This window comes from Phacochoerus africanus, chromosome 14, assembly GCF_016906955.1.
Source record: "Phacochoerus africanus isolate WHEZ1 chromosome 14, ROS_Pafr_v1, whole genome shotgun sequence".
Lineage (NCBI taxonomy): Eukaryota > Metazoa > Chordata > Mammalia > Artiodactyla > Suidae > Phacochoerus > Phacochoerus africanus.
In genome coordinates, this window is record NC_062557.1 from 20,282,434 (window position 1) to 20,304,287 (window position 21,854).

General features: G+C 43.5%; 1 protein-coding gene across 3 annotated transcripts in view; it reads left to right on the plus strand.

Moving 5' to 3' along the window:
• The window catches only part of EZH1 (enhancer of zeste 1 polycomb repressive complex 2 subunit), a 34,110-nt gene that overhangs the window by 3,403 nt on the left and 8,853 nt on the right, over positions 1-21,854 (plus strand). For 2 of the 3 annotated variants that reach the window (XM_047757516.1, XM_047757514.1), the window contains exons 2-13: positions 6,129-6,219; positions 7,391-7,511; positions 7,895-8,023; positions 8,874-8,993; positions 10,338-10,458; positions 11,854-12,030; positions 13,129-13,231; positions 13,838-14,001; positions 14,893-14,984; positions 17,967-18,147; positions 18,990-19,186; positions 21,364-21,455. In XM_047757516.1, the coding sequence (XP_047613472.1) occupies positions 7,395-7,511; positions 7,895-8,023; positions 8,874-8,993; positions 10,338-10,458; positions 11,854-12,030; positions 13,129-13,231; positions 13,838-14,001; positions 14,893-14,984; positions 17,967-18,147; positions 18,990-19,186; positions 21,364-21,455 (1,493 nt within the window). In that variant the 5' untranslated portion in view covers positions 6,129-6,219; positions 7,391-7,394. The remainder of the gene's footprint in view (positions 1-6,128; positions 6,220-7,390; positions 7,512-7,894; positions 8,024-8,873; positions 8,994-10,337; positions 10,459-11,853; positions 12,031-13,128; positions 13,232-13,837; positions 14,002-14,892; positions 14,985-17,966; positions 18,148-18,989; positions 19,187-21,363; positions 21,456-21,854) is intronic. The other variant, XM_047757515.1, reaches the window with a different exon arrangement.

The window sequence follows — 21,854 nt, forward strand, 5'->3', positions numbered from 1 at the left end:
AAATAAAAACATAAGTACATTTTTATATAGATAGTTAAACTACAGAGAAACGAGAAAAAAACAAGACAGAGGACCAAAATAGGCATTTTCCCAAAGACTTACAGATGCTCAACAGTCACATAAAAGATGCTCATTATCACTAATCATCAGCGAAATGCAAATCAAAACCACACAGTGAGCTACCACCTCACTCTTGTTAAAGTAGCTATTACCAAAAAGACAAGAGGATAGCAAATGCTGGTGAGGATATGAAGAAAAGGGAACCTTGGTGCCCTGTTGGTGGGAATGTAAATTTGTACAGCCACTATGGAAAACAGCATGGAGGTTCCTTAGAAGATTAAAAATAATGGAGTTCCCGTCGTGGCGCAGTGGTTAACGAATCTGACTAGAAACCATGAGGTTGCGGGTTCGGTCCCTGCCCTTGCTCAGTGGGTTAACGATCCGGCGTTGCCGTGAGCTGTGGTGTAGGTTGCAGACGCGGCTCGGATCCCGCGTTGCTGTGGCTCTGGCGCGTAGGCCGGTGGCTACAGCTCCGATTCAACCCCTAGCCTGGGAACCTCCATATGCCGCAGGATCGGCCCAAGAAATAGCAATAATAACAACAACAACAAAAAAGACAAAAGACAAAAAATAAAAATAAAAAAAAATAAAAATAAAAATAAAACTGCCATACAGTCCAGCAGTTCCACTCCTGGGTATTTATTCGAAGAAAATAAAAACATTAATTCAGAAATAGTTGGCAACTTCCATATGCTCCCCCAGTGTTCAAAGCAGCATTATTTACAATAGTTAAGATATGGAAACAACTTAAGTGTCCATCAACAGAGGAATGGATAAAGAAGGTTATATATATGTGTAAACACACATACTGGAATACTGTTACTTGGCCATGAGGACTCGGGTTCATTCCCTGGCCTTGCTCAGTGGGTTGACGATCCGGCATTGCCATGATCTGTGGTGTAGGTCAGAGACGAGGCGCGGATCCCTTGTTGCTGTGGCATAGGCTGGCAGCTCCAGCTCTGATTCACCCCCTAGCCTGGGAACCTCCATATGCCATGGGAGCAGCCCTAAAAATTTGATTCAAAATGGAATCACTTAAAATTCTTGTTTTACTGAATGATAAGAAGCAGTCAGTAAATATTAAGCTTTGTGCTAGTGTAATGTAGAACCAGCCACGGTAGGGCTCTAGACCCTTAGGAGATTCCTTTAATTTTCTGAATCAGCGTTGTACATCCTATGTGCCAGCATTTTCCTTTGGCCCTCATAAAAACTAATCCTGCTTTGATTTTTACTCCCGTTGTCTCCATTGCACATGACCTGATTCTCTTAGGGAAGTAACTAGAAGACATTAATGCTATCATTTTATCTTAAGAATTCAGGGTCACGGTTTCCTGTTAGTGAGATTCTTAGTTTTTTTTCTTTTCTTTTTCTTTTTAGGGCCAAACCTGTGGCATATGGAAGTTGCCAAGCTATGGGTTGAATTGGAGCTGCAGCTGCTGGCGTACACCACAGCCACAGCAATGCCAGATCGGAGCCTTGTCTGTGACCTACACTGCAGCTCATGGCAACCCCAGATCCTTAACCCACTGAGCTGGGCCAGGAATTGAACCCACATCCTCATGGATACTAGTCAGATTCATTACCGATGAACAACAAAGGGAACTGCAGTAAGATTCTTTCTATGGGTATAGTGCCCAGAAGCTCAAACTAATAGCAAAAATAGAATATAGATTAAAAATGTGCTTAATAGATCCTAGTTAAAGAATCTATCAGGCCGCATACCTAGCCACAGAGCTGATTTTAGTGGAAATGTTAATGAAATTGGTAATCACCAGAATGATTCAACTGTGTGTTACTAAAGCTCTTTGCAGAAGACAGGTCACCCCTTCTGTTCATGTTTCAGCTTCACTGAGCTGAACAGGAAAGACTGAGATGGAAAACTTAAGAATCTGCAGTGCTATCCACTTCCAAAGCCTTACTTAGCCTGCTGGTTAATAAAATTATTTGTTATAGAAGAGAAAGTAAGGAATTCTCTTGTGGCACAGTGGGTTAAGGATCCGGCATTGTCATTGCAGCAGCTTGGGTTGCTCGTGTGCCCAGGAACTTCCGTATACCATGGGCATGCCACCCCCCCATAGATCTAGTATAGTAAAGGTGAAAATTTTTGTCTGCCACTTCCTTTGCCTGCAATGAATGAACCCATTTCTGCAAATCTGTTCTAGTGAATGCTGAATTTTGTTTGTTTCTTGGCCTTTAAAAAAAAAAAAAATCTTTGGGAGTTCCCGTTGTGGTGCAGTGGTTAATGAATTCGACTAGGATACATGAGGTTGCGGGTTCGGTCCCTGGCCTTGCTCAGTGGGTTAAAGGATCCGGCGTTGCCGTGAGCTGTGGTGTAGGTTGCAGATGCGGCTCAGATCCCACGTTGCTGTGGCTTTGGCGTAGGCTGGTGGCTACAGCTCCGATTAGACCCCTAGCCTGGGAAACTCCATATGCCGCAGGACCGGCCCAAGAAATGGCAAAAAGACAAAAAAAAAATAAAAATCTTTGAAGTGGTAGTTGTTGGTTAGCTATGAGAACCCATCTTATGGCTGCGTTTCTGGTGTTTATTTTAATCATACCTATTTGTTCCACACAACATGTCTCACCTTCCTCATACTCTCTTTAGGGTGTATGTCCAGCTGCCAAACAAACTTCTAGAGACATTGAAGACCCAGTAAAAAGCCAAGCAAAGTAGATACTGGCTCATGGTCAAAAGAGATTAAGATAGCACTTTAATTGTACAAGGAGGAAGTGTGGCTTATTATACATCATGATTGGTTAAGACTCAATGACATTTTCATGTATATGTGTGTACTACCCTGGCCAAATAAAGCACTAGAAATAGTGTCATTAAGGGAGTTCCCATTGAGGCTGAGCAGAAACAAATCCGACTAGTATCCATGAGGATGTGGGTTTGGGCCCTGGCCTCGCTCAGTGAGTTAAGGATCCAGTGTTGCTGTGAGCTGTGGTATAGTTCAAAGATGCGGCTCAGATCCCATGTTAAAAGAAATAGTGCCATTAATTGTTAGACTCTTGTGGTGTGTTTACTATCATCTCTTTTGATAGACTGTACAAAATTATATTTTAATTATAACCTTCCCCTTTTTTTTGCTTTTTAGGGCTGCGCCTGTTTTTCAGGATAGCATATGGAAGTTCCCAGGCTAAGGGTCAAATCAGAGCAGCAGCTTCCAGCTGGTACCACAGCCACAGCAATGCCAGATCCAAGCCACGTCTGTGACTACACCACAACTCACAGCAACACTGGATCCTTAACCCACTGAGCAAGGCCAGGGATTGAGCCTGCATCCTGATGGATACTAGTGGAGTTCTTAACTTGATAAGCCACAATGGGAACTCCTATAATTCCTTTTTTTTTGTCTTTTTGTCTTTTCTAGGTCCGCTCCCGCAGCATATAGAGGTTCCCAGGCTAAGGGTCTAATCAGAGCTGTAGCCACCAGCCTATGCCAGAGCCACAGCAACACGGGATCCAAGCCTCGCCTGCGACCTACACCACAGCTCACGGCAACACTGGTTCCTTAACCCATTGAGCAAGGCCAGGGATGGAACCCACAACCTCATGGTTCCTAGTCGGATTTATTTCCACTGCGCCATGACGGGAAATCCATGATCTCCAGTTTTTTAAATGGATGGAGCAACCTGCCCTAAGCTTACTATTTCAAAAAGGGAAGTGAATTCCAAAAGGAGTGGGATTGAAGTTCAAAACCATCTTTTTGGCTGCACCTGTGTCATGTGGAAGTTCCGGGGCCAGGGATCTAACCTGCACCACAGCAGTGACAATGATGGCTCCTTAACCCACTGAGCCACCAGGGAATTCCCCAAAACCAATTGTATTTACTTATTTATTTATTTATTTATTGTCTTTTTGCCATTTCTTGGGCCGCTCCTGCGGCACATGGGAGGTTCCCAGGCTAGGGGTCTAATCGGAGCTGTAGCCACCGGCCTACGCCAGAGCCACAGCAACGCGGGATCCGAGCTGCATCTGCGACCTACACCACAGCTCACGGCAACGCCGGATCGTTAACCCACTGAGCAAGGGCAGGGACCGAACCCGCAACCTCATGGTTCCTAGTCAGATTCGTTAACCACTGCGCAACGACAGGAACTCCCCCAATTTTTTTAAAAGAGATTATGATGTGTGGCTGAGTTGTAATCTAAAGCATTTGAGTCATTTGGGTCTTGATAAGGGTAACCTAAGGTTTCTGAGGGAGGCAGCTTTGTGAAGAAGCCTCTGGCTAGTTCAGCCAGTAGAGCAAGAGCCTCCATCTTAAGGAGGCAGTTTTGTCCCAGATTTGAACAGTATTTTCATTTCCTGAAGAAGCTATTATTAAGCCTGTTCAGAAGAGAAATTATATAAGCAGATACTTAACATTATATGTGAGTGGGGTGTATGTTCTTAAATAGTTTTTTCATTCAGAAATGAAGAGTCCATCATTTGGCCGCCATTCCTTAGAGGAATGAGAAGTACTAAAAGATGTCAGAGGAAGATAATGCAATAATTTCTTGGAAATTCAGGTCTACTTAATTTTTTTTACTTTTTTTTTTAGGACTACACCTGCAGCATATGGCAGTTGCCAGGCTAGGGGTTGAATTGGAGCTACAGCTGCTGGCCTAGCCACAGCCACAGCCACAGCAACGGAGGATCTGAGCCACGTCTGCGACCTACACCGCAGTTCATGGCAATGATGGATCCTCGACTCACTGAGAGAGGACAGGGCTCAAACCTGCATTTTCATGGATACTATGTCGATTCATTTCCGCTGTGCCAAAATGGGAACTCCCTGCTTAACTTTATAATCCAGCACTTTAGCACTCTGGGATTCAAATTCTTAGATCATGGTGGTGTTTCATTCCCTTCCCACAAAAAGAATATTTAACTCACAGGGAATTCTGTTTTTAAGAGCTGAATCACTTGATTGAGTTAACAATAAACAGTGCATCTGTCTGTTTCTTTGCTATCCCATCCTTCCTTTATTTATCCTCTAAGGGGGGATTAACATAGCATTACGCTGGAGTTCCCATCATGGCGCAGGGGAAACGAATCCGACTAGGAACCATGAGGTTGCGAGTTTGATCCCTGGCTTCTATCAGTGGGTTAAGGATGTAGCATTGCGGTGAGCTGTGGTATAGGTCGCAGCCTCAGCTCAGATCTGGCATTGCTGTGGCTGTGGTATAGGCTGGTGGCTACAGCTCCAATCAGACCCCTAGCCTGGGAATCTCCATATGCCATGGCTGCGGCCCTAAAAAAAGACAACCCCCCCAAAAAAATACCCATAGCATTACACCAATCCACTTGGCTTATCAAATAAAACATTCAGATACAGTCCTCTTAAAGTCTAGTTGCATGAGATATTATAGTCATGATCTGATTGTGGCATATATGTGACAGTGGGCCACATTTTGCTGTTTTCTTGTCTGTGCTATCATTTCTTTTTCTTTTTTTTTTTTGTCTTTTTTTTTTAGTTATTTCTTGGGCCACTCCCGCGGCATATGGAGGTTCCCAGGCTAGGGGTTGAATCGGAGCTGTAGCCACCGGCCTACGCCAGAGCCACATGTGCTATCATTTCTAATGGGTGAAAACAGGTAATTTTTAAATGCTTCTAAACTCTAGCTTTGTTTCAAATTTTGGCTCTTCATAGCTCCTTATAATGTTTTTAGAAATTTAAAAGGTTAGGTAAAATGAATAGAATTAATTCTCCAGGAAACCCAAGTAGTTGATATAGAGTAAAAATACACCCCTGTAGATTTTATTCATTTTTTTTTCATGTACTTAATATTTGTTCTTTCTCTAAAATAATTGATGGGCCTGCTAGCTGAGCCTGGAAATTGGTTCGGAAAAGCACACTTGGTAATTGTGAGACGATATTTGTAAGTATGACTGGAAGGATCAAATTAAATAAAATAAAGCGACCTTCTCAAATGCTGTCAGGCATTATCAGGACCTGAATTACCTGCTATAGAGGTAGCAGAGACCTCAAAGTCTTCATTGTTCTTAGGGAGCATCCTACTGAGGGTGTCAAGGTCTAAGTATGTTCCACTGACTTAAAACTGCTGTCTCTTCTCTTGAAAAGCTGAGCATTTGTTTTGCCTTTGAGTCTTGCCATTCCTCTGAAGAACAGAAGACACTTATAAAACTCTACACTTTGCCTTGCATTCTATAAGGTAGGTAGAGTATGGTACCATAAGTACTCCAGTTTGGTTTTTTTGTTTTTTGGTTTTTGGTTTTTGGTTTTTGGGTTTTTTTTTTGGTCTTTTTAAGGCCACACCTGTGGCACATGGAAGTTCCCAGGCTAGGGGTCGAATCGGAGCTGCAGCTGCCTGCCTACACCACAGCTCAGCCACAGCAGCATGGGATCCAAGCTGTATTTTCGACCTACACCACAGCTCACAGCAATGCTGGATCCCTAACCCACTGAGTGAGGCCAGGGATGGAACCCACATCCTCATGGATACTAGTTGGGCTTGTTACCGATGAGCCAGGACGGGAACTCCAGTAAGTACTTCTTTAAAACTGTGAACCTAAATTCAAACAAACAGTGATTTGCAGGGTTATATATTTCCATGTGTCTTAGAGATAAGATTATGCTATTGTCGTATCTGACCTTTCTTGCTAGGCATGTCGTAGATTTAGGCAGTTTACAGTTTTATAGCGTGGGTAGGTCTTTCCATGAAACTCTTTGATATTAACTTGATTTTTGCTAAACATTTTCTCTCTCTCTCTCTCTCTCTCTTTTTTTTTTTTTTTTGCTTTTAGGGCCCCACCCACGGCATATGGAGGTTCCCAGGTTAGGGGTCTAGTTGGAGGTACAGCTACCGGCCTGTACCACAGCCACAGCAATGCCAGATCCGAGCTGTGTCTGTGACCTACACCACAGGTGACAGCAACACTGGATCCTTAACCCACTGATTGAGGCCAGGGATTGAACCTGCAACCTCATGGTTCCTAGTGAGATTCGTTTCTGCTGAGCCACAACAGGAGCACCTAAACATTTTTCTTAATCAAGTTTATGAGTAGGCTTCCAAATTTCCAAGTAATCAAAGTTTCTAAATATCAGTGAAAGAAACTCTTGAGAGCTAAATTGAAAACAAGGTACCACAGGAGGACAGAGGCTAAACTAGTAGGCACTCAGACCAGGAATTGCTGATATGAAATCTTTTTTTAATTGAAACTTTGTGTTGAACTTATGGATGTGGGTTCTTTAATTTAATCTTTGTTTATATGGATAAGTGTAATAGGAACGAAAGATAGCTGATCATGTTTATTTGCATTTGAGGAATGCTTCATTTCCAGGCAGTAAAATGCTATTTCTCATCTCTCTCTCTTATATTATAGCAAAATGGATATACAAAATCCCCCAACTTCCAAATGTATCACATACTGGAAGAGAAAAGTTAAATCTGAATACATGCGACTTCGGCAGCTTAAACGGCTTCAGGCAAATATGGGTGCAAAGGTAAAAATATTTCTGAAGTGAATATTTTACGTATGGATCCAATATGGAGGGGTTGGGTTTTTTTTAATTCTTTTTTTTTTTTTTTTGCCTTTTTGGGTCGCACCTGCAACATATTGAAGTTCCCAGGCTAGGGGTCGAATCAGAGCTACAACTGCCGGCCTAAACGACAGACACAGCAACACAGGATCTGAGCGTCTGTGACCTACACCACAGCTCACCGCAATGCCAGATCCTTAACCCACTGATTGAGGCCAGAGATCGAACCCACAACCTCATGATTCCTAGTCAGATTCATTTCCACTGTGCCACAACAGGAACTCCTTTTTTTTTTTTTTTTAATTCTTATCTTGAAATCCTAACACATTTTTCCTTGGCTCTCCTAGGCTCTATATGTAGCAAATTTTGCAAAAGTTCAAGAAAAAACCCAGATCCTCAATGAAGAATGGAAGAAGCTTCGTGTCCAACCTGTTCAGTTGATGAAGCCCGTGAGTGGGCATCCTTTTCTCAAAAAGGTACTTCCAGTGTCTAAACTCAGCCTTCCTCTCTTCTTTGGACTTGAGAGTTTTTTTTCCTGTATTTGTGATTTATTAGAAAATAAGAATAATGGATATAGCCATTATAGTCAAGTTGGGCTAACTGGGATGATAAATGTGTAACTATTCATCTGTTCTCCTCAGTTAATGAGTATAATCATGAATTTTTAATGGAAGAACAAGATATTTACTGTCTTTTCTCCTGGGCTCTGTATACCAGCTTCAAAGCAACGTGGTTTTTTTTGTGCCTTTTTGGTGCCTTAGCTACTTTGAAATTGGAAAAGGAATGCCATGGATAACGGACAGTTTCTTATAGAGATAATATTTTTAAAATATAAAAAAAACAGGTGTAGTGTCTTGAGAGCAGTTTTCTTTCCCAAAGCAGAATGTGACGGTAATTTCCATACTACTTTGCTTCCCGCTGCTGTTCCCGTCACCTATGCAGCTATGTTGATGTCGCCTGTCTTAAAGTTTAGGTCTTCAGGCAAACTTCCTTGACTTCCTCCTCATCTCCTAGGACTCTCAGAGGCCCTTTGCTGTTGTGTACAGCCCAAGGAAACCAACAGTTTTAGATTGAAATAAACTCAGTTGAGTGTGGGAGGCACTGTGCTGGACTCCGTAGAGGATTGGAGGGTGAATAAGAGACGGTTCCTGCTTTCTGCAGGTTTGCAGTCGAGGGGTTCCTTTTAGGAGCTGATTGTTACAAAACCCTCAGCTTCTTGGTTTGTAAGAATTAGAAGCCTCCGGGGATTATTTTGGAAGGAAACGCTGATTCTCTCTTGGGTTTTATGCTTGCCTTTCCGTCTCCATGTCATTGCTTATATTTCAGTGTACCATAGAGAGCATTTTCCCGGGATTTGCAAGCCAGCATATGTTAATGAGGTCTCTGAACACAGTTGCATTGGTTCCCATTATGTATTCCTGGTCCCCTCTTCAGCAGAACTTTATGGTATGTATTGAAAGCACCATGGTGATTGTTTAAACTGAATGATTTTTTCTTTTTTTAATGTTGTTGTGCTGGCCCTCCTCTTAGGGTAAAGATTGTCAGGATATACTTAACAAAGCTTGGACATGCAGGGCAGAATGTTTTTGTAATTTATTTACTCTAAAAAACACATGTTGCAAGTTGCTCTAACTTGTTATATTTTGTGTTCTCTGAAGTATGCTTGCGAATTGATGCTGGTTCTTTTTTGAATGAAAGAGGCTGGGCAAGACTCCAATTTTCCCTTACTACCTTGGCCCAATTATGTGCCGTTAAATGCAGTCTAAATCAGACACTTAAGCAGGTTGACAACTCCCTGCTGATGGAGCAATCCTTTCTTAATCCCCTAAAGGCAAGATGCTATGAAAGCAGCTGAGATAACAGAGGCACACTTGGACCTACAATCCTTTCATCTGGGCCTTTATGCTGACTCCTACTAGGATTGTTTGTGGTTCTGATAATCAGTCCTCTTTAAATACTGCCATTGCTTATCATGCCTGGTGACAGAGAGCAGTTCTGCTGACTGGAATAGGATATAGGTTTATATTCATCTCTTAGAATAAAACTTCAGGATAACTTTACTTGATAGTTGGAGATCTAAGAATGATTGTATTCTCTGCTGAACCAAACCAAAAAAAAAAAAAAACCAAATTCCATTAGTATTGTTTATTGCCAGAAACTATACATGGCTCATACTGTAGCTGACTTTAGGTTTCCACTGAGTGTGAGTGACATGAATTATAATCATAATTTTTTATAATGATTACAGGAAGTTAGTTTTTGAATATACAGACAGTTTATGGTAGACAGTTTCTGTTCTAAATATTCCAGTTATATTTCAGATTATACTCCTGGAAGCCTTCCTTGTCATTTATCGGTCTCTCTACTTATGAGAAGAATTAGAATTGAACACCTTTTAGACTGTAGTTTACGTGGTATTTGTACCTATTTCACAATGATATTTGTTGGGTAAAATGATGTAATCGATGGGATCACTGTGAAAAATAAATCCAATTCTAGGTGTTGGTGGAAATACCATTGTTAGTATCCAGCTTAACATTTAGTGGTTAATATTCTCAAGTTGTAAAACTGACTTTTTTTCTTTTCTTCTAAGAGTAGCATCATCCTCTTCCATGTGAGATGTTGTTGGCAAAACAAAATGGCCAGTCTTTCGAGTGCAGTTAACTGTGTAACAAAAGGCATCTTCAGGAGATTTAACTGGCAAAAAAAGTCTCAGCAAAGGTTCTTTAAAGAAGAAAGAGGAGATGCACAGTGGCTTCATGGAATGAATCACATCTGGTTTGATTTCAGGTAGAAGATGAGACCGTTTTGTGCAATATTCCCTACATGGGCGATGAGGTGAAGGAAGAAGATGAGACTTTCATTGAGGAGCTGATCAATAACTACGATGGCAAAGTCCATGGTGAAGAAGGTAGTAGGGCTGGGCTCTTTGAGAAAACTTTGATAGGATGGTACCTCTTGTTTGTGCATCCTCATCTTACTTTTATCTGCTTCTTCATGGTGTACACAGGGAAGAATATTTCAATGTCATCACATGACTGAGAGTAAAAATGTTTATATTAAAAGTACCCCAGTTAAATTTTGGTTTTTGTCCTTTTTTTTTTCCTCCTTTTGCCTTTTTTAGGGCTGCAGCTGAGGCCTATGGAAGTTCCCAGGCTAGGGGTCAAATCCAAGCTGTAGCTGCCAACCTAGGCCACAGCCACAGCAATGAGAGATCTGAGACACATCTGTAACCTACACCACAGCTCACAGCAATGCCGGATCCTTAACCAACTGAGCGAGGCCAGGGATCGAACCCTCAACCTCATGGATACTAGTCGGATTCATTAGCACTGAGCCACAACGGGAACTCCTGTTTTTCTTCTTTTTAAGGCTGCACCCATGGCATACGGAAGTTCCCAGGCTAGGGATCTAATCGGACCTCCAGCTGCTGGCCTGTGCCACAGCAACACAGGATCCAAGCCTTCTGCAACCTACACCACAGCTCATGTCCGCGCTGGATCCTTACCCCACTGTGCGGGGCGAGGGATCAAACCAACGTCCTCATGGATACTAGTCAGGTTCGTTCCTGCTGAGTCATGACAGGAACTCCATCATTAATTCTTGAGTCAGCCTTTTTGTGACTGGGGAGGGCCTAGGAGACTAAAGCAAAAAGAGACATAGGGGTTTATGCACAATTTCAAAAGCAAGTTGTTTGTATTCAGCTGTAGTTTTAGAGAAAGCTGTCAGCATGTAAGAAGGGAGAAGATGCAGAGGGCCTCTCTATGGATTTGCAAACCAGCAGCCTCTCCTGCTCTTTTGACAAACCGGGTGGTGGTGTCATGCTGTTCAAATACATTATTTATACACAGCGCCCCCTAGTGTCAGAGTCTTTATCCTAAGTCGTAGTATGTAGTATGATTTTAGAAAAAAGTGCTGTCTTTTGATTTAGAGAATCACTGTTGACCTCTGGATAGCAAAACCAGGTACATTTTCACTTTTATCACTCTTTCTCTGTCACATTTGTATTGTTGGCACAGTTCTACGAGATTTTGGGGCCGTAAATACAGGTTGATATATTACTGAGGAAGTGAAGCCCCTAGAAAGAATGAAAGAATGAAGTCCAGAACTGGATTCCCCACTCTAGCCAGCTGAACTGTTGCAGTTGTAAGAGCCAATCAAATTATTGCAATTCCCTGGTTGTCTATATAAAAATATACACATGTTATCTATCTGGGCCTCAGGAGTGAATACAGGAAAACCTTCCCAGGAGGATGAATAGAGGGTGAAATAACCACTGCTCATCCATCTAATTCTTATGTTTCAGAGATGATTCCTGGCTCTGTGCTGATTAGTGATGCTGTTTTCCTGGAGTTGGTAGATGCTCTGAATCAATACTCGGATGAGGAGGAGGACGGGCACAATGACAACTCAGATGGAAAGCAAGATGACAGCAAAGAAGATCTGCCAGTAACGAGAAAGCGAAAACGACATGCTATTGAAGGTGAATAGCACGACTTCCTTATTCCACTTGAAAGTGACAGGGAGAGGTGAGGAGGCAAACACACAAGAGCTTTATTGCTTATTAAAGGCTATTGGTATTTCTCATTGGGCCATTTAAAAGGAAAACATGTTCATTGACTCATGGCTTAAGATAACCGTGACCTGGCTGAAGAGGAAAGTAGGAGAACTTAGAGAATAATCATTGTTCATTTCTAATCATAAAAATCGTGTGTTTGGGAGTTACCACTGTGGGAAAATGGGTTAAAGATCCGTGTTATCTCCGCAGCAGCTCAGGTCACAGCTGCAGCTCGGGTTTGATCCCTGGCCCAGGAACTTCCACAGGCCACAGGTGCAACCAAAAAAAAAAAAATTGTGTGTTTAGAAAATACGGATAGTTATAAAGAAGAAACCAAATTACCCTATTATCTTGCTACCTAGAAATAACCAATATTAATATTCCTTCTAGACTTAAAAAATGTAAGTATATACACATATATATGTTCACCTAAAATGTATACAGTGTTATATATCAATTTTTTCAAGTATATATGTAAATCAACATGCATATATTGGTATAGTGCCACATTTATGTGTGTATACACATACATCATTTTATATCCCTTTTTATTTCATCTGACATCATGAACACTTTCCCATGCTAACTGTTCAATTAATTTCACGTTTAATTATACTCTTCATTTAATTTAGTTATAGTATATGTCCAGAGACACAGTGTCTCTCTCTCTCTCTCTTGTTATAACAGAGTTAGAGAATCGGTCTTGTTCTTCAGCGTCAGCATTACGGTGGAGTTCTTCTGTACTCAGATCTCTCCATGAAACTTCTGGCTTCACCTCCAGATTCTATCTTAGAACATAGATTTTGTGGTTAACATGTAGATCACTCTGAGTTCCTTATTTACCTGTAGGCTATTAAAGAGATCCAGGTAGCACTGAGCTTCCGTATGTATTCCTAAATAGTCAATGGTTAGGTTACAGAGCAGCTCTCATCAAAATGCTGTGACGAAAGGAGAAAGATCCAAAAGCTTTGTGTGCCTGTTCTGGTTGTTGCCCTCAGGGGCTTTTTATCATTTCCAATTCAGGCAACAAAAAGAGTTCCAAGAAGCAGTTCCCAAACGACATGATCTTCAGTGCGATCGCCTCCATGTTCCCTGAGAACGGCGTCCCGGATGACATGAAGGAGAGGTAACGAGGACGGCCCCCAGAGGCCGCATAGAGTACCTGGCAAAACTTTCTCACAAGCTTGGTTTTGGTTAATAAAAAGCCTTGTTTATGGTAAGTGCGTTATGATTTGCCCACACCGCTGATTACCTCTGAATGTCCGTTCCCATATTAAGGGCCATCGTTTGTTGGCTTTTGAGTAAATCTGGGCAGAGACGTTTTTAAGATTTTAACCACTTTTCTGGAGAGTTAATCCAGCACTCTTACCCTCCCCTTACTTTCAGGCGTACAGCCAGCCCAGCATAACTGCAGTGGTGTACTCACTGGGTTAGCCACCGTTCCGTCCTCAATAAGACCTGTAGAGGTCCCAGACTTGGCTCGGATCCTGCATTGCTATTATGGCTGTGGCCTAGGCCAGCAGTGGCAGATCCGATTCGACCCCTCGCCTGGGAATCTCCATGTGGCATGGGTGTGGCCATAAAAAACAAAAACAAAAGCAAAACAAGACTCGTAGAAAATGCTCATCCTCCCTTGGCAGACAGGTCCTGGGTGACTGTTGGGGCTCAGTCTGCATTTTCTCAGGGGAGACATTCCCTTTGAAGGAACCCTTCTTTCTCTTCTCTTAACTAGGTATCGAGAACTCACAGAGATGTCAGACCCCAACGCTCTTCCCCCTCAGTGCACCCCCAACATTGATGGCCCCAATGCCAAGTCCGTGCAGCGGGAGCAGTCTCTGCACTCCTTCCACACACTTTTCTGCCGGCGCTGCTTTAAATACGACTGCTTCCTTCATCGTGAGTGGGGCTACTCTGAAAGACTCTCCTGTTTTCCATCCCTAGCCACCATTTCTTTCTGTTTGTTTTAGTTTATCGTATAGAGTTCCAAGCCTCTGATCTGATGATGGTTTTATAAAGGGCCAGTTCTATGTTCTCTTGTTCAGTTATAGTGAAATGTGCTTTGCATGGTCAGAACAGAATAACCAGCAACATAATTGTCCCCAAGTACCTCCTAGCTTTGGAAGAATTGTATTGATGTCAGAAATGGTGTGGGTTTTTTTTTGTTTTTTGGGTTTTTTTTGCTTTATGAGACCAAATGTGCAGCATATGGAGGTTCCCAGGCTATCGGTCAAATCACAGCTACAGCTGCTGGCCTATATCACAGCCACAGCAATGCAGAATCCAAGCTACATCTGCAGCCTACACCACAGCTCATGGCAACACCGGGTCCTTAACCCATGGAACGAGGCCAGGGTTCGAACCTACATCCTCATGGATATAGTCGGGCTCATTACCCTGAGCCACAATGGAAACTTCCAGAAATGATTAAAAATTTTAAAAGATTTTTATTATAGTTGTTTTAAGTGTTCTGTCAATTTCTGCTGTATAGCAAAGTGACTCAGTCTTACATATATATATATATATGTATATACATATATTCTTTTTTTCACATTATCCTCCATCATGTTCCATCACAAGTGATTGGATGTAGATTCCTGTGCTATACAGCAGGACCTCATTGCTTATCCACTCCAAATGCAATAGTTAGAAATGATTAAATTTTGTGTACCTTGATAACAGCTGTTTTTATCTAAATCCTCTCCTGATAGCTCCCTGATTCACTTTTGTTCCTCCTCATCCTGTCAAGTGGACGAACCATTGGAAACAGGACAATTTTGTGTTTTCCAGCTTTTCATGCCACCCCTAATGTATATAAACGCAAGAACAAAGAAATCAAGATTGAGCCAGAGCCATGTGGCACAGACTGCTTCCTTTTGCTGGTATGATTTTAAATGTTCTGTCATTGTTAAACTTTGTTGAAAACTGAGCAGGAAATGGTCCTCGGCCTTCTGCCCTGGGGGACACTGCCCTGGGAAATACAAACCAAGTGAGCCAGTATTTAGCACCCTGGGGGTCATACAGCACAGATAAAACATGACTTCTGCTCTTAAGGCATGCTCAGATGCTGCAGCAGTAGGACTGTGAAGCTTGTCTATGGAGTGAGGTTTGAAGAGCATCAAAATCTTTCCTGCTCTAAATGTCATCTGCTCAGAGTCCAGCATCTGAAACTGTATTGTTTGGATTGGAGCTGTGTGTGTGTATGAGATACTATTTTCTTTGCTGTCCCCCATAAATGTAGGAGGAATAACACGTGAAGGTGCTGATGTCTTATTGTGAGGTCAGCAACCAGGGGGACCATTCCCTGATGGACAGACCTTATGCAGCATAAATCCTCCTGCATTCGTGTGGGGAGGCAGTACACTGAGACCTAGAAGGGACTAGGTTCAGTTGGACTTGCGAAAGACACAGTTTTGCTTTCTTCACAATGCGGGTGAGCTTAGGTAAAGAAAAAATACTTTGATAAAATATCTGCTCCCAATTAAAATGAGGTCATACAGTCAAGTTTTGGGGACCATCTTAAGTGGGATAAGAGAAGGAAAGATGGTAGAGAGTGCCATTGGGTAAAAATCTGGAAAGCGTAATAGCATTCTTAATAGCATAAGAATAAGTAGACTTTATCTGATTTATTTTTTCCTTGATATGTATTGATTTACGATATATTTTTTCCTTGGTATGTATTAATTCCTATGTGTCAAGTACTATGCTGACCCTTAATGTAAATTATCTTATTTTCATGCTTATAACAACATCCTGAGGTGGAGAAACTGTATGTTATAACAGCCACTTTATGTGTTTTTTTGGCTGTACCCGTGGCACATGGAAGTTCCCAGGCCAGGGACTGAATCTGAGCTGCAGCTGCAACTTGTGCCACAGCCGTGGCAATACTGGATCCTTAACCCACTGTTCTGGGCTGGGGATCGAACTAGCACCTTAGCAGGGACCCAAGCCACTGCAGAGACAATACTGAACCCTTAACCTGCCGTGCCACAGCAGAAACTCCAAAAGTTACATATTTTGCTTCAAGTTTGTTACTATGTCAGTGGTGTGGCAGTGATGAAATTCAGACTCTGACCTAGTTTCACAGTCCATGCTGTTTAATTTACTCCATGGTTTTCTTTTTTTAAACACTGTGTTATATTAACATACCAGCATTTGTGAAACTCAAAAGGGTACTGCCCTTCTCACAGCAGTTATCCTGGAACCCTGTGTTTGTCACATTGTAGCACAGGTGTCTGATATCATATTCAATTAAATTCAAAACTTCTCTCTTGGAATTTCTCTAAGGGCCTACAGTGTATTATTCTGAATATCCTTAGTAATGGTAAAAACCTTTATCCTTGTCAATTTAGTTTTCAGAAACAGTTAGAAATCTTTGGGAACCAAAGCTAGAAACAGCTGGAAATCTTCTGATGAGAAGATAGTTGATTAAGCTAAATGATAATTACTTGGTCTTGGAGTTCCCATTGTGGCTCAGTGGTTAACAAATCCAACTAGGAACCATGAGGTTGCGGGTTCAATCCCTGGCCTCGCTCAGTGGGTTAAGGATCCATTGTTGCATGAGCTGTGGTGTAGGTTGCAGACGCAGCTCGGATCCCGCGTTGCTGTGGCTCTGGCATGGCCGGTGGCTGCAGCTCCAATTCAACCCCTAGCCTGGGAACCTCCATATGCCACGGCAGCAGCCCAAGAAATGGCAAAAAGACAAAAATAATAATAATAATAATAATTACTTGGTCTTAAAAAAAATGTAGCCGTAAGTAATGAAATAGTATTCTTCCAAGTTTAATATACTGATTTGGAGGGAAGTTCCAAAATTAAGTAGTAATATTATACAAATTCAGGGATCATACTTTTTTTGTCTTTTTAGGGCTGCACCCGCGGCATATGGAAGCTTCCAGACTAGGGGTTGAATCAGAGCTGCAGCTGCCGGCCCATGCCACAGCCACAGCAAGACAGGATCCAAGCCACATCTGCGACCTACACCACAGCTCACAGCAACGCCAGATCCTTTAACCCACCAAGCAAGGCCAGGGATCGAACCCGCATCCTTATGGATACTAGTCGGGTTTGTTACCACTGAGCCACAATGGGAACTCCAGGGATTATATATTTTCTTATTGAAACAGGCAATGTGGTAAAATGTAAAGAATAATGAGGCCTGGGGACAAGGAGCCCTGATTTTTATGCCGATTCTGGAAAAATTAGCCACTGACCCTAAGCATGTCCCTTCCCCTCTCTGAACATCATTTTCTCATTTAGAGGGGAATGCATTCTCAAATTCCAGACAGCTAACACGTAAATAAACTTAAGATACAGCTCAATGGAAAGTTGAAGATACATAGATGCATTGATTATATCTTTATAAAGATTATTTTATAGGATAGCTCTTTTGTGAAGGGGTGTAAGTTTGTAAGCTTTAGAATATTTGTGAAGAAGCTGTCACGTGGTGGAGTTCCCATCATGGCTCAGCAGAAACGAATCTGACTAGCATCCCTGAGGCCTTGCTCAGTGGGTTAAGGATCCTGCGCTGCCATGAGCTGTGGTGTAGGTCGCAAATGTGGCTCGGATCTGGTGTTGCTGTGGCTGTGGTGTAGGCCGGTGGCTACAGCTCTGATTAGACCCCTTGCCTGGGAACTTCCATACGCCATGGGTGCTGCCCTAAAAAAGCAAAAAAAAAAAAAAAACGAAAAACAACAGCAACAAAAAAGCTATCATGTGGTCATACTTAAACAGTACAGAGCAAAAAAAGTGTAAAGGTGCAAGTAAGCGGAAATGTTGGAGAGGGTGGTTTGAAATGATGGGAGCAATCAAAACAGTGGCTCTGGGCCTATTCCTGTTTCCTAACTGTGACGTGTCCCCTGCAGGAAGGAGCAAAGGAGTACGCCATGCTCCACAACCCTCGCTCCAAGTGCTCAGGGCGTCGCCGGCGAAGGCACCACGTGGTCAGCGCTTCCTGCTCCAACACTTCAGCCTCTGCTGTGGCTGAGACTAAAGAAGGGGACAGTGACAGGGACACTGGCAATGACTGGGCCTCCAGTTCTTCAGGTACAGGGAACAGAAAATGATTTTTGCTTTCTACCCAGGGTCATCACCTAACACTTCACATTAATTACTACCTGGAGTTCCTGTTGTGTGGCGCAGCAAAAACAAATCTGACTGGTAACCGTGAAGATGCAGGTTTGATCCCTGGCCTTGCTCAGTGGGTTAAGGATCTGGCATTGCTGTGAGCTGTGGTGTAGGTCACAGATGAGGCTTGGATCCCATATTGCTGTGGCTGTGGTGTAGGCTGGCAGCTGTAGCTCCGATTCAACCCCTAGCCTGGGAACTTCCATATGCTGGGGGTGCGGCCTTAAAAAAAAAAAAAAAAGTAGGAGTTCCCGTCGTGGCGCAGTGGTTAACGCATCCGACTAGGAACCATGAGGTTGCGGGTTCGGTCCCTGCCCTTGCTCAGTGGGTTAACGATCCGGCGTTGCCGTGAGCTGTGGTGTAGGTTGCAGACGCGGCTCGGATCTTGTGTTGCTGTGGCTCTGGCGTAGGCCGGTGGCTACATCTCCAATTAGACCCCTAGCCTGGGAACCTCCATATGCCTCGGGAGCGGCCCAAAGAAATAGCAAAAAGACAAAAAAAAAAAAAAAAAGTAGAATGAAGTGGAGTTCCCTGGTGGCTCTGGGTCAAGGGTCCAGCATTGTCATGGCTGTGGTGCAGATTCGACCCCTGGCCTAGGAACTTCCATGTGCCATGGGTGCCACCGTAAATAAATTAATTAATCAATTAAGCATCTTCTTAACAAAATAAATAACATGGAATGAAATATTGAGTTTTTGGCAAACCATTGATGACAACCTCACTCCACCTTCTTCCGTTTCTCTTATTTCTTTCTCTCTTAGAGGCTAATTCTCGCTGTCAGACCCCCACAAAGCAGAAGGCTAGTCCAGCCCCACCTCAGCTCTGCGTAGTAGAAGCGCCCTCAGAGCCCGTGGAATGGACCGGGGCTGAAGAATCTCTTTTTCGAGTCTTCCATGGCACCTACTTCAACAACTTCTGTTCTATAGCTAGGCTTCTGGGGACTAAGACATGCAAGCAGGTACTGTCTGAAAGGGGTAGGAATGAGCCTGCACCCTCCTTTCATCCCCTGCTCTGGCAGCCTTTTGGCCATCTTTTAGGGCTGCCTGTCTGGCCAGAGCTGTCTTAGGCTTAGTGCCTCATAAGCCTGTGTTTCTAGGCCGAGAGGTAGGTTCCCCCAACATGCGACCTCCTGTAGATTCATGCCTAGCAGTGCTTGGGGAGCTTCTCAACTTGTCGAATTCTTATTTCCGTCTCTAGGCACTAACTTTTCTAGATGTTTCTACTCTCTTTAAGCTGTGTTGTTGTTGCTGTACCTACCTTTCTTTCTAAACGTGGACCTCATTTCCTAGAAGGGACTCCTGGGGCTTTCTGGGGATCTTCTTATCTTGGGCTCCTGCTCCTGCTCCTGCTCCTGTGGCTGCAGCCTCCCCTCCCTCTATTGGTCTCCTCAGTTGCTTTATTCTTTAAATGTTCTATCGCTAGATTTTCTAGTACCATCCCTGATGTCTGGGCCTGGACCTTGCCCTTCTCACTCATATCACAGTTTGATAGCAGCTGCTGATGCTCTGAAAGCAGGAAAAGCCTGCAATGGGAAGATAGGCTGAAGCGCAAAGACAGGGAGTCAGTTGTTAGAGCCAATCTGTCCAAAGAGAGATGAACCCTAGAGGTTGAGCCCTGCTCACTTAGCTCCCTAACTTCTGGAAAAGTCTTTGTGACCTCTTCTTCATGCTCCCTCTACTTAGAACAAGCAGTAAAACCATGAGCTGAAGTGCCCTTGGCTTTCTTTTTGGGGCTCATACCTATTTTCCTAAGAAACAGGTTCTTGACCTAAAGGTCTGCAGAACTGTGTGCAAAACAGTTTTTTTGTGTATTTTCCTGAGAAGATTAATAATTTTCATGGAATTTCAAGAGCACCTCTGAGTTCCCTCTGTGGTGCAGTTGATTAAGAATCCAACTGCATGGACTTTCTGTCGTGGTGCAGCAGAAACGAATCTTACTAGGAACCATGAGGTTGCGGGTTCGATCCCTGGCCTCACTCAGTGAGTGGGTTAAGGATCCAGTGCTGCTATGAGCTGCAGTGTAGGTTGAAGACATGGCTCAGATCTGGTGTTGCTGTGGCTCTGGCGTAGGCCAGCGGCTACAGCTCCAATTAGACCCCTAGCCTAGGAACCCCCACATGCTGCAGATGCGGCCCTAAAAGGCCAAAAGACAAAAAAAACCCCAAAAACAAAAAACCAACTGCAGCAGCTCAGGTTGCTGCAGAGTTGCAGGTTCAACCCCCAGGCTGGCCCAGTGGGTTGGGGATCTGGCATTGCTGCAGCTGCGGCATAGATCATAACTAAGGCTGTGATCCTGTCTCTGGTCTGGGGTATGGCCTTAAAAAAAAAAAAGAGAGAGAGGGCTTATAGCCAATAAGGAAAATAAAAATTTAAAAAGGAATGTTCTGGAGTTCTCATCGTGGCTCAGTGGTTAATGAATCCGACTAGGAACCATGAGGTTGCAGGTTTGATCCCTGGCCTCCCTCAGTGGGTTAAGGATCTGGTGTTGCTGTGAGCTGTGGTATAGGTCACAGACTCAGCTCGGATCCCATGTTGCTCTGATTGCATAGGCCAGCGGCTACAGCTCTGATTAGACCCCTAGCCTGGGAACCTCCATATGCTGCGGGTGTGGCCCTAGAAAAGACAAAAAAAAAGGCAAAAATAAATAAATAAATAAAAACAAATGTTCTGAGAGAAGCAACACATTGAAAGGGAACCAGCCTTTCTGAAATGCTGTCCTACTGAAGTAGTCAAGTCTCTGACACTTTTATGCCAACAGAGGGAGCTAGTGCTTAGCTAGGTGGTACCTCTCATGTCAGACTCAGTTACACAAGGTACACACACATTGGTGCCCTTCCTAAGAGGCAGATACCATTGGTAAGAATTGGCCCACTCAGGGCAGAGTAGGCAGAGCAGTAGATGAAAGCTACTGACCAGGAGAACTGTACCTGTGTCCAGTATTTCTTTTCAAATCAGGATACACACTTAAGAATTAACTTCGGAGTCAGTGACCCGATGTCCCAGGGACTCTCTCTCTCCCTACTGAAGATGCTCAGTCATCTGCCCGCAGGCTCTCCAGAACCCTCCCAAGCCTGGCACCTAGCTAGGTCACTCATCTGACCACTCAGCTCAAGGCCCTATTGGATTTCTCTTCCAGGTCTTCCAGTTCGCAGTGAAAGAATCACTTATCCTGAAGCTGCCAACAGATGAGCTCATGAACCCCTCGCAGAAGAAGAAGAGAAAGCACAGGCAAGGCTTGGGCGGAGGGCTTTCTGTAGCAGGCTGTTCCCTGTGCCCTGACCTCCCCTGTGACTTCCCTTCTGCCTCCCTCTTTGTCTGCTGCATCACCAGCGGGGAGCCAGCCTCCTCAGTGCTACCTGTGGGTCTGTGCCTTGGATCAGCCCTTCCCTTGCCCCTCTCTGCTGTGGACCATGAAAGAACTGGTTTTCCATTTAAGCTCCTGGCCAGTAGGTTGTGAACTGGCCTCATGGCTCCACCCTGAGGCCATGTCTTCTCATTGGTTGTTAGTTACCACTTCCCCACTTCTCAACTCTGACCAGAGTTTTTTTTTTTTTTTTGGTTTTTTTGGTTTCTTTTTGTTTTTGGCACTTGCGTTGTTTTTTAAGTTGCATAATAACACTGACTGCT